Here is a 13,489-nt window from a genome sequence, read left to right as displayed (position 1 = left end):
ATGCCAGGAAAAAAATTATAGTAGAGCTTCATGGAGAAACTTCCATGAAACAATTAAGGCTCTTCTGGCAGCAAAGAATTGGAGATGTGAGCTAGCAAAGGGAGGAAAAGCTACTTCATCTGTTACTCTTAGAAAGCCTGGCTCCTGATGATGGGGATGGGTGGTGGGCAGTCCTTTGTCAAAGATATTTGGTTGTCCAAGTCACAGGCCAAACTCCCACCCATTGCAGCTCTGTGTAACCCAGTACAGCTGAGTTGGTAATTAAAAGCCTCCTCTTCCAGCATTTACCTTGCATTTGCACTTGGTTTCAGAGTTCTGTAAAATGTAGAGATTTCATTTAATTTCATATAGAGCTGTTAAATATCCCAAAAAAGGCTTCTTCATCTCATCTTTTTTCCCAAAGGAAAAAAAACTTATCAACTCCCATTTTCTGTGTATATGGACATAAAACATTGAATAGTTGTATTAAAACACTGCACATTTTTGGTGTGTATTTAAGGTTATTCTCTGAGCGATGTCCAGAAATGTGCACAGCATGGCTTTAACATTGGTGCAAGTATTGCTGGTGTCTATCTGAAGCTTGGAATAACTGAAGCCGGCTGTAAATCCCTTTTAAAAGAGATTGGAGGTAAGCATGAAACACTTCCGCTGTTTAACTTCTAGCCTTTGTCGTAGCAAAAAGAAGATTTTGTGATCTTGCCTGCCTGAAGTATTTCCCCACTCCCTCACAGCCGCTTTTGAGTCTGCTGGCTAACCCCAGCCAAGCTTAACAGAGGTGCGGATGTCTCAAAGCCTGGTTTTTTGCAAGATTTTCTTTGCTGGGTAGAGAAGAAGTATCTGCTCAGTGTCCCAGGGAAAAGCAGGGACAGATGAACCATTACCTGCCTGGCTGGTGCTGTGTTACCAATCCACCCACCTCTCAGCCGAGCAGCCCAGCATGCCACTTTTTGCACCCAAAAAAGCCCAAATGGGGAAAGCAGCGAGGTAATGGTGGTGTGGGAGCCTCAGGGGACATACGGGAAGCTGGGGGAGTTGCAGTGGGAGGAGGGTGCACCTGAAGATGTGAGGAGGAGAACAGGCAACGTTCACGACGGTGAGGAGCTTTGGGCTGTGGAAGGGCCTGCAAGCTTATAACCATAGGGAAGAAATTTAAGAGGAGAGATATAGGTAGGGTGCAGGAGGGGAGGGGTATTGCTGCAAGGGAGCAGGAGGGGCACAGGACACCGTAGCATGGGAAACCAGGCTTCAGGTGTGAAGCACTTGTGACCTTTTTCTGTCTCAGTGGGATGGGTCATATACAGGGGTGTTTTGCTGTGAGTTTGTATCTCATCTGCAATCCACAAAGACATACCTGAGCAGAGCTGGCCACTTTCTGAATGCATTTTTGCAGACAGCACCTCCAAAAAACAGTATGTGGAAGATTTCATCGTCCTTGTTCGTGGTGGAGCAAGCGAACACATTACCACATTGGCTTACAAAGACCTGCCGACGGCTGCACTCATGCAGGAGTGGGGAGATGCTGTACAGTACAACCCTGAAATCATAAAGCTAAAGGTACTGTATCCGTCGCTTCGTTCAGCCTCACTTAGCCGAGCGCCTTGGAGAACTCTGTGTTTAAATAAACAGGATTTAGAAAGAAAAAAAAAACAGGGAAATTTCTAGGGCAAATAATAGACCTGTATTGTGCAACATGGTTTCTCTAAGACTGGGTATTCGGAAAATCAAAGGTGTGATGCGTTAAAAGGGATGTGGTTGGGAGTACGTGAAGTAAACAGCTTTAACCCTTCTAACTTGGCTGTGCAGATGTGATTGCTTGCTGCCTACCAAGCAGATCAGACGATCCACCTTCTGTTTTACCAATGGATCACTTACAAAAATATAGCTGGCAGCATATATTTTATAAGGACTTTTTTTTTCTTGAAATTTCTCCTGTCTTCTGTCAGCATCAGTGACTGTTTAGCAACAATTCTTTCTGGTTCAGAAGGTCAAGTAGTTCACCATGCATGCCTGGATGTTTGTGCAGCTTAGCTAAACGTTAAAAATACGAGTTAGGTTTTGAAGAGTCAAGGTTTTTTGATCTTGAAGATTTTTAAAAATGCAAGGCACTGTAAAAGTAAAAAGTGAGCGGAAGTATGTAGGCATTCTGTGTCCTCATTTTTAATGTCAAAATAAGTTCACTCTGAGTGAATAGTACAAAGGTGCAAGAGAACATCCTTTTAAGCAGGAGTTTGGACTGGTAGTGGTGGAAGTTGATTTTATTATTGTATAATTGGTTTTCATTGTAAAATTTAATTTTAGGCAAAAATATTTCTATTTGTAAAAGGTGTTTGTTTCTCATTCAAAATTCTGACTTTTCATTTAAAAAAAGAGGTGAATGCTAAAAAACATGAAGCAAAGCAAAAATCGGTAATTTGGAAATACAGCCAGTGCCTGTCCGGCGCTTGCTGCAGCGGAGGTGGCTTTCCCAAGCCCCTGGTGTGCTGTGGATTGACCTTCCAGAAATGCACTGGGAGGTCTCTGGGCAGGAGACAACAGAAATGCAACCCTCCGCGCTAGACCCCACGTACAGAAAATTCTCCCACAAGAAATTGCGACGTTCTTTGTCTTGCCTGGCATCAGTGACCGGGCTGCCCAGTGGAAAACCCCAGACGGATGTAATTTGGATTTGGTATCTATAATCCTTCATTTCCATACCAATATCCCTGTGGGGCTTGAAGATCAAAAGTACCAGCAGAGTGTGACTAAATGTCAGCCCAAGAATGCTTAGTTAGGGAAAAGTAAAGCACATCAGTTCATAAATCATCTGCTGAAGGGACTTGGCAGGTCACTCTTAGTGTATTTCATTTGTATGATCTGAATTCAAAAAGCAAAGTATGGATCACAGATAATTGATGAAGAGTGAATGTACAGCAGCAGGAAATGAGCATTTTTTTATTGAAACATTCTTCTATTTCTTGTAGCTTGAGCCCGTGATAGCAATAGGGTGATCTTTCATGCTTACTGTGTTGCCGTGGCCTGTATGGCAGGCATCTCTATAGCAAGGATGGGAATTTGGGATGGATCCGCTGATGACGTGTGTCCATATCGTCCCACTGGCATCAGTGGGTGACTGGCAATATTGAGACCACACTTTAACTTTCCTTCGTTTTCAGAAAAAAAATAAATGAGCGAGCCGAAGTCTCCTTGGTCCCTACTGCACATTCACCGTGTTGTGCCCCCCCTTACCTTCTCCTTGGTCCCTGCTGCACGTTCACCATGCTGTGCACCCCCTTATCTTCTCCCACCGACCCCATCTGCGGTGTTTGCAGATGAAGATCACAATCCTCTCCCTTGTGAAGGCAGTGGAAACCCTTATCTTGGCTTCATAAAGGTAGATGTCAGCCCTGAAATGGTGGTTAAGCTGAAGGTGCAAATGTGACCATGTGGCTCTGGCTGTGCTGTGTGGCTGTCCAAGGAGGGAAGGAGATTTTTGTGGGTGGTTTTAGGGGGATCCTTTTTAAATCAGAGTAACAGAGCACTCAGGAAATGTACATTTGAGCAAATCTGATCTAAAAATGTCCATAGGAAAATGGATGAGAAGGGATTTAATGAAACTTCTGTGAAACTTTGCCCATTGGTCAACTAATGGTATGGCTGTTGTATTTTATTATGCATTTGCAACAGCTTTGGTGTTGTAAACCGAGAGGAGGATCCCTGTAAGAATTCCTGACATCCTGACATTCCTGTTCACGAGGTTTAAGGCACTACTAATGGGAAACCTGGAGCCCGTACCACAAGGCCTTCATTTCCCTCGCCAGCTGTGCTCCCACCAAGCCCTGCAGTGCTCACACCATCTTGAACTTGGAAACGAATGCGGTTTCTTCCCTCCCTTTAGGCAGAGCCGCTGTATCAGCTGGTGACTCCAACAGATTTTGCTAATGCAATGGCAATAAAAGAAAATCTGCGACGGGCTCTTGATGAGTTTCAGCTGGAGACCAGTTCTTGTCGCTGTGCTCCGTGCCACGGCAATGGGATCCCCTTTCTGCAAGGTAGAAGGAATTTGCACCTCTTCTCTGTCCTCTAAGAGAAATGAGCTGGGAATCTGTGGGGAGCAAGGAAGTTTGGCGAGTAATCTGCTCTTTAGTTTCTCCTGTCATTTCTCTTTCAGGTAATTAAATATTTTTTTTAAAGTCGGTCTGTTGGTAGAATGCCACCGGTAAGTAAAGACAGTAAAGTCGAGGGATGAGCCTTGTTAATAAGAGTGACCATCTGTATCAGTTTTGTGGAAGAATTTGTTCCATCTCAATTATGCATTAAAAAAAACCCCGTGCCATCTTTAAGTCTCCTCCTTTGCTTTTAAGATTGCTTCCATCCTCCTAGAGAAGTGACTACTGTCTCAGCATTAATTAGTGTTTGTAAAAGTGTTTTGAAGATGAAAAGCACCATGTAAGTGCCAAGCAGTTATCACCATCACCTCCCCCCATTTCTAAGAGAAGCTGTCCTCCTTTGTAAGCAGGCTGTGATTTAAAAATGAAGGGGAAAAATAATCAAATTGAATGAAAACCGCACTGCCTAAACAGAGATATATGATGTGATGAGAGCTTCTAACAAAGGGACCATTTTGTCAAGTGCCTAATTCCAATCTGCGTCTGCAAAAACCCTGACGAGAATCGTTATCATCTAAGTGTATTTAATGCAGAAACGATCGCTTCAGGTACCAGCTAGTTGATTGTACCACTTAAAGGATTCGTCTCATGATTACCCTTGTTTAAAGAACTTTGTAGGAGCTGTGTCAGGTTAGCATTTCATTTAAGATCTTCTCAATAAGAGGTTTTAAATGACCGTTATTTTCCTAAGTGGGAGCTCTCCTCCGGGATCCTGCCGTGGGATGCACACCGCGGTCCTGGGCAGCTGGCGTGGGGTTACGCTGACTTTTCCTCTGGCACAAAGGCTAGCTGGGATGCTCCTGTCCCAGGTGCTCATTCCTGATGCTGCAGTTTGCTCCCCCTCAGCTCTACCAAGTTGTCTCTTTTGGAGAGGAGCAGGGGGACTGTGTGGTACCCTGGGTTGCTGAATTACTGCACTGGCGTAGCTGAGGCTGAGCCGCAGTGCAGCGGCAGGAACAAATGGCTGGGGAGGCGAGAGGGGCGGCAGGGTAGTCACAGCTCCCCTGCTTTATTGCTATTTTATACTTTCACCATCGGAGAAAAATGCTGATATCATTTCACCCGCTGTCCCTTCCTTACCGAAGATGAAGCACTGAAAAGAAATGGGTGTCTGCAGGGAAATGTGGCTTGAAGTCTCTAATCCCACCGTCCCTGCTTACTTTCAGGAACCGTGTGTGAATGCTTATGTCCCCTCGGCTACAGCGGCACTGCCTGTGAGATCAGCGAGAGGAAAGGTAAGAGGAGCCCAAGTCCGAGGAGACAGTCCCAGCGGTATTTAGGAGTGTCCGGGGATGTCAGCTGATGGCTGGGGAGTAATGCCCAGCGCTGGCTGTCCCCGCTCTGCCCAGCCCAATGCACAAGGGGTTAGGGTCCTGCAAGGGTGACAGATATACTTTGCCATCCCTCTTCTAAATCTCTTTGTACTCATGAGGAAGTGGGTTTACTTTTGCAGTTCAAAGCTGCATAAACGCACCTTGCAATTATATCAAAATATGAACTCCTACCTAATTTACAATCCATGATAAGCCTCAGGCCTTCTCCAACAGCTCTGTTTCCTAAGTTTTTCCCTTTGATACAGCCGGTATGTTGCAAACTGTTTTCCCCCAGATATACTACCATGCATTTTAGTCTTAAAATCTTATTACGTTGTTTTGAAGCATTTACCAATGCTTCTTGGTCACTTTATATCGCTGCTGTCTCCTGAATGATGTTCTTAACTCCTTCTAGTTTAGGATGATCTGTGAATTTAATCATTTTGTTTACTTCTTCCAGCTCACTAATTTAGATGCTAAATAATACCAGATCTCAGGCACCCAGAGCTCTGGCACCATCCCACAATTTGATGCACTGCATTTATCATTGCGCTTTGTTTACAATCTTTTATCCAGTTCTCATTCTGCATGACTGTGTCCTAACTAAGCCAGGCTGAAATACATTTTAAGCCAAGATTTCACTGAGCAGAGGGTCAATTTTGTAGGTGTTTCAAAGCAAGTCCCTGAAGCCTTAAACTGTGGAGTCACTTACACCTTGTTCCAGTCTGCTTACCGCACGCGTAATCACATCTGACCCTCCCAAAGACTCACTTCCATCCACTTGTCAACATGTAACTTCCTTTCTCACCCCCCTTTCCTCCTTTTATGTATTGCCTTCGTGTTCGGTTCCATGATTCTCAAGATTTTGAGTTTATGTCACTCACATGCTCAGGGTCCAGAAGAAATGGTGTAATAGGAAAAGCAATGGGTAGAAAGCTGAATATTCAAGCTGTTGTTCATTGAAGAAGAACGTCAACGTTTCCCCTAGCACCTCAAAATGTGGCTGATACGAGTTTAGTTGCTGTCTTTCTTACCTAGGCTCGGACTAAGTCAGAGAGAGAAACATCCTACAAGTAAATATAAAGCTAATTGATTTTTTTTTTCCTTGTCCTTGCTGCATAAAGTGTAGTTTGAACAAACACCAGAAATGCTGAACAGAGAATTAACATCTTCAAAACAATCACTCATTGTTAATGACTCAAATATATTGTTGGTGGTGTGGATAGGGACAGAGCTGTTTGTATTTAAATATGATCCATGGAAGCTGACAGCTCTTCCCATGGAAAGAGCTGCTTTATTCTGACAGTCCTTTCTGGCTTTGGGTTTTTTTTCCAGATGCTGTCATTAATGGAAACTGGGGTTGCTGGGCCAGCTGGTCTCCATGTTCAGGAGGTCAACGAACAAGGAGACGACAGTGCAACAACCCTGCGCCGCAAAATGGTGGTTCATCATGCTCAGGGCCAGATGCTGAGACAGTTACTTGTTAGAGGGAATCATTAGGAACTTACGCAAAACTGATGAGCAGTTTGCAAACTGAGTGGGAAGATGTTACCTGATGGCTGGCTAAGTTGGCCTCACTCTCCTTATGGGTCTCATCCAAGTGCTTTGAAGTTGGAAACATTTCAGAAGGCAGTGGGAGCTGGGTGTGTGTTATGAATCACACTTCGGACATGCTTTGCAGTTGTCCCGTGGGATTGAATGTGCTTACTGTTCTTAGTATTTTGACTTTTCTCTGTCTTAATTGCAATGGGCTAACTGAGACAAACTTTATCTCCTGCCTTATTTGGTAGCTGCACGATTTTAAATTTTACTGTCTTGTTTTTGAAGGTTCCTTTGAGATAAGAAAATACTGTTTGATCTTACGTACACCAGAATGTGCGCTAATATGCAGCTTCTGTGAAGACAGCTGTGTCGTGTGGAGCGAAGTACAGCATATTAAAGTCTAAATCTCAACGAGCACAATAGTATCTAATGTGACATTTAAAGCCGCTGTGCCTCACTACCCCAGTTTCCCAATTTATTGTATTTAACTTAAATTGTCTGTTGTATTAGAAATTGTCTTGAAGGAGCGAAAAACGAATTGTGAAGAACAGTCTGGTGACACCAAAGCATTGTTAGACTATGTAGCAGTGGTACTCTTGCCGCAGCGATGAGCTTCCTCCTGTGCATTTCTAAAGTAGAACAGATGCACTGAGAGCATCCGATACACCCCGGTACGCTCAGATACGCCCGATGCTCTCGTTCCTTGGGAAGGGGAGGGAAGGACAGAGGGATGCTACTGGGATGGGGACTTGGAAAGCTGCTGCTGCTCCTTCTGCTGCTTGGGGATATTGGAAGGCAGGAGAGATGGCTACGCTTGCAGAAGAGGCCAAACCTCTTGCATGCTGACTAAGGGCTGTCACTCCACGATGGAGCAGGATGAGCAGCCAGCTTTTCAGTAATTCTCTGTCATGGGCAGAATAAGTGGAACATTTTGGAATAAAAGTCTTTGCACATCCCCTGAGGTCTTCTGCCCTTAGTAGTTGCCTCTGCCCCAAACAGACTGTGGTTCATCCGTCTGATCCCATGAAAGCCTGTGTTTCAGCAGCTGTATTGCTAGTCCACTCAGGTTAGGACATGTGAGATGGAGAGAGTTTGCTATAAAAAGAGCCAAAGCAAGTGGTTTGCCCTTTGTTAATGTACCAGGAGCCGTGCATCGCAACCCAAGTCAAACAAAAGAGGAACTTGTAATATTGTGCACTGTTTCGTGACTGACCTGAGCCTGGATCGTTCCAGGGACTTGCCTCCTACAGCTTCGTTGGTGGTTAATGATTTTTGCAAAGACGTTTGGTGGGGCATGCTGTAAGATAACCAGCAACAGCTTTGCTCCAGGAAAACGATTCCGCCAGTGCAAAGTTGTTCATAAGTGTTGTGAGTCTTCTAACATCTGCAAGGTCAAACACTCTTCTGAGGGTTTTTAGCAATGCTGGTGATGATGGGTTGGTATCACCAGTTTCTCTCCTTTCAGACTGACGTTGTCTAAATGTAATTCTTGTAAGAACAACTCAGGCTCTCTGACATCTGAACAATGGAACATGCATTTAGTTGTAGCCCTCATGCCGCCTCCACATTTATCGACAAGATTTCTGTGACAGCTTTAAGAAAGGAAGAGCACATTGCATATGTAAAAGAAGAGTGCTCTGTACTCATTATGGGCTTCGTAACTGAGCTGCCAACCCAAAACATTTCCGTTATCCACTGGGTAACTGTGATATCTTTTGTGTGATAGAAATTTGCCAAGAGGTTCGTTTTGGGTCATGGTCAAAGAGGTCACTGCTTATACTAAGTATGATATTCTTCAAAGCTTTTTAAAAGGACACTGTAGAAACTCTGCAGCAGAGGACCCCGGTCATGGCTCATGGGTGCCTGCAAGGACACGTACTGCAGTGTGGTTACCTGCCCTTCTCGAGAAACATCAATGTAATCTGATTCAGGGACTTTCTCAGACGAGTAGAGTGGATTTTGTAAATTTAACCACCTTTCCTCACCATCAAGCTGGAGTAAGCACTCTGACACATAGTCATGGTGTGTCTATCCGCTGCTGCGGCAAGCAGAGCCAAAGGTAGCAACCTGAATTTGGACTGTTCCCTCATCAGAAAAGCCCAGATTTTTTGAAATGGCACTGCCTGGGTTTGGATATTTGGGGCTTTTTTTGGAAGAACAGAGGAGAGATTTGACAATCTTCACGATCGGTGGGATGGTCTAACTGAAGTATGGTTTCAGCAGTGGTTGAATATTGAGCCTATAGGCTTAGAAGCCTCCCATAAAGGACATAACTTTATCTTGTCCTTGTGATTTTGTGCTTTGATTCAGCTAACTGATGATTTATTATGACCTGGAGGGTAATAAAAAATACTATGCTGAAGCTTTTATTGTTTCATTTTGGTACGCATTAAATTTTGGTACTATCTTTTACTGGTGTTTCTAACTTCTGCTTTCTGTGTAAGTTTAGATTAATAACTCACGTGTGAAACTCGGGAAGGCTGCAGGCACGACGCATGGATGTTCAGCACTGGTTGCGCTGCTCTAGCCCATTTCTCTGGTTAAGACACTTGTCTCACAAGCAATTTGCTTGTGAAGAAAAGAAACTCAGTAAACATGGAGAAGCTGTGTTTTCTCCACCCCTCTGCTGGAAGACGTTGCTGCTGTGATGTGTGCTGGCTCTGGTCAGCATGGCTTGGAAGCTCCTGAAAAGGTGTTTTAGGTAGGTTGTAATTGTCACATCCAGCTTTCCCAGGACAAAACGAACGTGACTCTTGCAGCCCCTAAAATCTCCCATCAGGAGTGGGTAAATCAGACTGGTTTCCAGCCTGGATTCACTTGCTCCCTGTCTTTTCCTATCATGTGGACACTTTACATTTACCTGTGAGGCTGGAGCATGGTCTGGGCTGTGGCTGGGGACTTGCAAACCCTGTGGTAGTCGTAGTATTGCTAAATTGCTTTGCAGTGCTCCAGTTTCTCCCTGTCAGATGGATATAGTTGTTCCTCCCCAGGTTCTCTCCCAGATGGAGAGATTTTGTTGAAAGCGACCCAGCGAGTCCATGCAGAGGTGTTAACAGTCCCCAGATTTCCAACTCCTAGTTCTTCTGCCCTGATGGCTAAAAGGCCCAGCAAGCACCCAAGAGAACTGCCAGATTTCAGGTCAAATTATGCCTGCAGATTTGTCTTCTTTTTATATCCTATTTTAGCCCCCCACTGCTTGTGTAAATCAACAAAACTGGAGATGAAGACAGTAATTATTACCATTATGAACATTTTTTTTTTTACTTATTTGTAGTGCAGCACTAAGAGCCCCACTGTGTTGGGCAAGATACAGCAGCACAACAGATGCCAGTCCCTCCCCAACTCCCCAGGATCTGGTGTTTCTTTTGTTTCAAGTATTTTGGGGTAGGCTTCAATGTTTTGTATCTTCCCGTGCCTCTGCATTACGCTGTATAAAAAGGAAGGCAATAATTTTTGAGCTGCTCCTGCTGGGGAATTTTTTGCCTGCTCTAAAATCGCAGGCTCGGAGGGACGCAGGCGTTCGGGTAGTCGGCGTGACATTGACCCCGAGGTAGAAAACAGCTCTGTCTCAAGCGCTGCCCTTATCTGCTCTTCTGTTAGCGGGTTATCTGGAGTCTGCACCTTGCAACCTCAGGTGTATTGTCATCAATCATTTGCTATTTTCTTTTGCGTACTGGTTCCTCTCTGCCCTTCCTTTGTTAATAACCCGGTTTGCCTATATCCATAAAAATATCTGATTGCGATACCATTTATCCAAAGCACCATACATCCATCATGTACTTATGAGCGAGATAAACAAGGTCTCCTGGGAAATATGCCGCAAGAAATATATAGGATAAATAACTATATCAAATGTATGTCAGTGTGCAAGAGGGGAAAATCCATTCATTAAAACCAGGGTGGAACTGCAGTGTTTTATTGTACCCTCCAAGCTTTTAGTTTAAGTAAGAAACGTACGTTTTTGCTGCTTATCTCATCTAGCACAACTCTCACGCTGGCCACTTCAGCATGAGATATATTAGCTTCTTTGACTGGCATTGTAAATGTGTAATTGCTCATAATCTGTTTTTTTTCCAGACCTTACAGGCAGCTTCTTCCTTTCTTTTGACTTCAGCTTCGCTGCTCCCGAGTTCCAGCCGCGCGGATGTCTGAGCCCTGGATGCGGTGGGGGACCGGAGCGGGAGGAGAGGGGCCGCGACCAAGCTGCCTTTGGCATTTGAAGGAAACCCTTGGGTTTGTATTTCATTGCCCTGGGTTGCGAGGTGAACGATGAACTCTGCCCTGCACGTTTCCTCGCTTTCATCTCCGTGCTCCAACGCCACGGTGTTCAAAGTGGAGAATGAACAACTGGAGGCAAATCCCAGCTTTTTGCTCTTATTTATATGTGCTTCACGGTGGTATTTCACACGCAGTTTCTTTAATCACTAGGATGTATTCTTTTTTTTGTGGTTCTCCAGCCTGTGATCTATCCTTCTAGAAATGGCTCTAAAAGCTGAGGGTGCAGGTTGCCTTCCCGCAGGCCCCGTCCCTCCCCAGCCCCCGACTCATCCCATCTTTCTGTTCATTAATTTCTTCCCTCTGGTCACAAAAGAAGCATACGCGGCTTTCTAACTAAGGTGACTTTATATTCATTTACTTCCAGGCATTTTCCTGAGTCCTAAAGAGCCGGTGTAAAGGTGAGAATCGCCCATGAGCCGAACAAGTCCTTGGTGTAAGAGCACTGTCTCGTGTTTCTGCATCACCCGCCAGCCCAGCGCCAAATGGTATTGATAAAACCATTGATGGGAAAACTTGTTTTGATCCTACATTTCACATTCCTCTGGGATGTCTGAATCATAGCGATATATGGGTGCTTCATGCTGCTGCATTTTGCCAACATAGAAGACCTCAGATTCAAGCCTTTGGGAGCAAATTCATCTCTGGCTGAATAGCACCTTTACCTGGAAAAACAAAGTTGGGAGAAAAGCCACGGCTTTGCCACTGATCGTAGGGATTTTTCACAGAACAATTGCATCTCAGCGTTCGAGACAACAAGGTTTGTGTTTTCTTATACAAAAAGAGCCTATAGTTTCATTTTCAAGCAAAAGAGAAGAAGGGGTAAAAACATTGTCCTTCGCAAACGCGCACACAAAAGAAAATATGGGGCCAGATCTTCGGGTAGCATAAATCAGCTGCGGCGAAGCAGCGACACTGATTTACATCAGCTAAGTGTCAGACTCTAAATCACCACTGACACGTCGTTGAAAAACAAGCATTTCCAAGAATCAGAGCTACAACGGAGCAATTTCTTTCACTAAACCATGATTCCTTTCTACTCCCTCTTTCCATTCAAATGTATATAGAAGTGCTCCTTTGTGCTTTGAGGTTTTGTTGCTGTTGTTGCTTTTCATAATGCCCGATTCCTTCCCAGGGCTTTTTTTTTTTTTTTCTTCTTTCCGTGTAATGAAAAGCACAGTAAAATGAAGTGCCATTCGCCTTCCGTCCACCCCAGGTTTTTGCGGCAGTTCATTAAGAAGAGGGAGCTGCGGGCTCTCGCTGCGGTCTCTGGACGCAGTTCAATACTGTGTGTATTCTTGTGCTGAGATTTATGTCTTACATTCAAAAAAGCCCCTTAAATCAAGCAGCCCGTTAGCATCTTCTCCGGCTCTGGGTGCCTGGGAGATAAAACGCCTGTGGGCCAATAGTCAATTCATCACTAATCTTAAAGAGGAGTAGCCTTTGCTTGTGTGTGAACATCCTCTGCCGAATGGTTGTGTTCGAGCCTCTCTATTTATTACTTTATTTATTTATTTAAGATTCTTCGTCAGTTTGGGTTCACGTTTCGCAATGATGCTTCGGCATCTTTAGGCTTAAGCCTCCTCCCACACAGAGCAGCATATGGCTTTGCTCCAAATGCAGCCCTGGCCAATATGCTGGACTTAAAAATCTGACAGCGCCAACTTATAGAAGTTTCATGGTACATATGTCAATACCAACTGCATAAAAATGCAAGGATCGTGAGCTTTTAATGTGTTTTCCAAAGGCAAATATAAAAATTTCTGCGAGTCAAGCTTACTTATGTAAACTCTTTTGGTAAATTTATTTCATGGCATGTTATAGCCCCACGGTCACCCTCAGCAGCAAAGCCACCCGTGTGGCTTCTCCACCATCTCCTGTATCGTGGCAGTGCCGCTGTGAACTGGTGGGGCTCCCAGCACACCTCGTGGGGCGGGGGCGAGGGGGCAGCCAGCCACGCGTTCAGTCAACCGGAGCAGTTGGTCTGGTTGTACACAGGGAATCCAGCATGGCTCCAGACATACAGAAATGCAATACTTGACAATTATTTCTCCCCAGCGTGATTCCGTTGCAGGATTATGCCCGGAGTATTTGTAGCCCAGCACAGACTCCAAAATGCTCTTGACCACGTACCTGTGGGGAGCGATGCCGTGCGGCGGGTTTTCAGCAGGCTTTGCTCTGCAGGTCCCTCCCGGCGCAGGGCTCCCCGCCGCG

The 13,489-nt window shown here is 44.8% G+C and overlaps 1 protein-coding gene across 1 annotated transcript; it reads left to right on the top strand.

Moving 5' to 3' along the window:
- Positions 1-499: 499 nt before the first annotated feature.
- On the top strand, positions 500-6,945 carry LOC104076429 (complement component C8 beta chain-like; the record flags this gene model as incomplete). Its single annotated transcript, XM_009577290.1, has 5 exons — positions 500-628; positions 1,391-1,554; positions 3,875-4,028; positions 5,312-5,380; positions 6,794-6,945. Coding segments are annotated over 5 exons (668 nt in total), but the record flags the coding sequence as incomplete, so codon positions are not given.
- Between the last annotated feature and the right edge of the window lie 6,544 nt (positions 6,946-13,489).

Source organism: Fulmarus glacialis, unplaced genomic scaffold (assembly GCF_000690835.1).
Source record: "Fulmarus glacialis isolate BGI_N327 unplaced genomic scaffold, ASM69083v1 Scaffold49854, whole genome shotgun sequence".
NCBI classification, from domain to species: Eukaryota; Metazoa; Chordata; class Aves; order Procellariiformes; family Procellariidae; genus Fulmarus; species Fulmarus glacialis.
The sequence above is the reverse complement of the archived record's forward strand: the minus strand, read 5'-3'. Positions and strand labels throughout refer to the sequence as shown.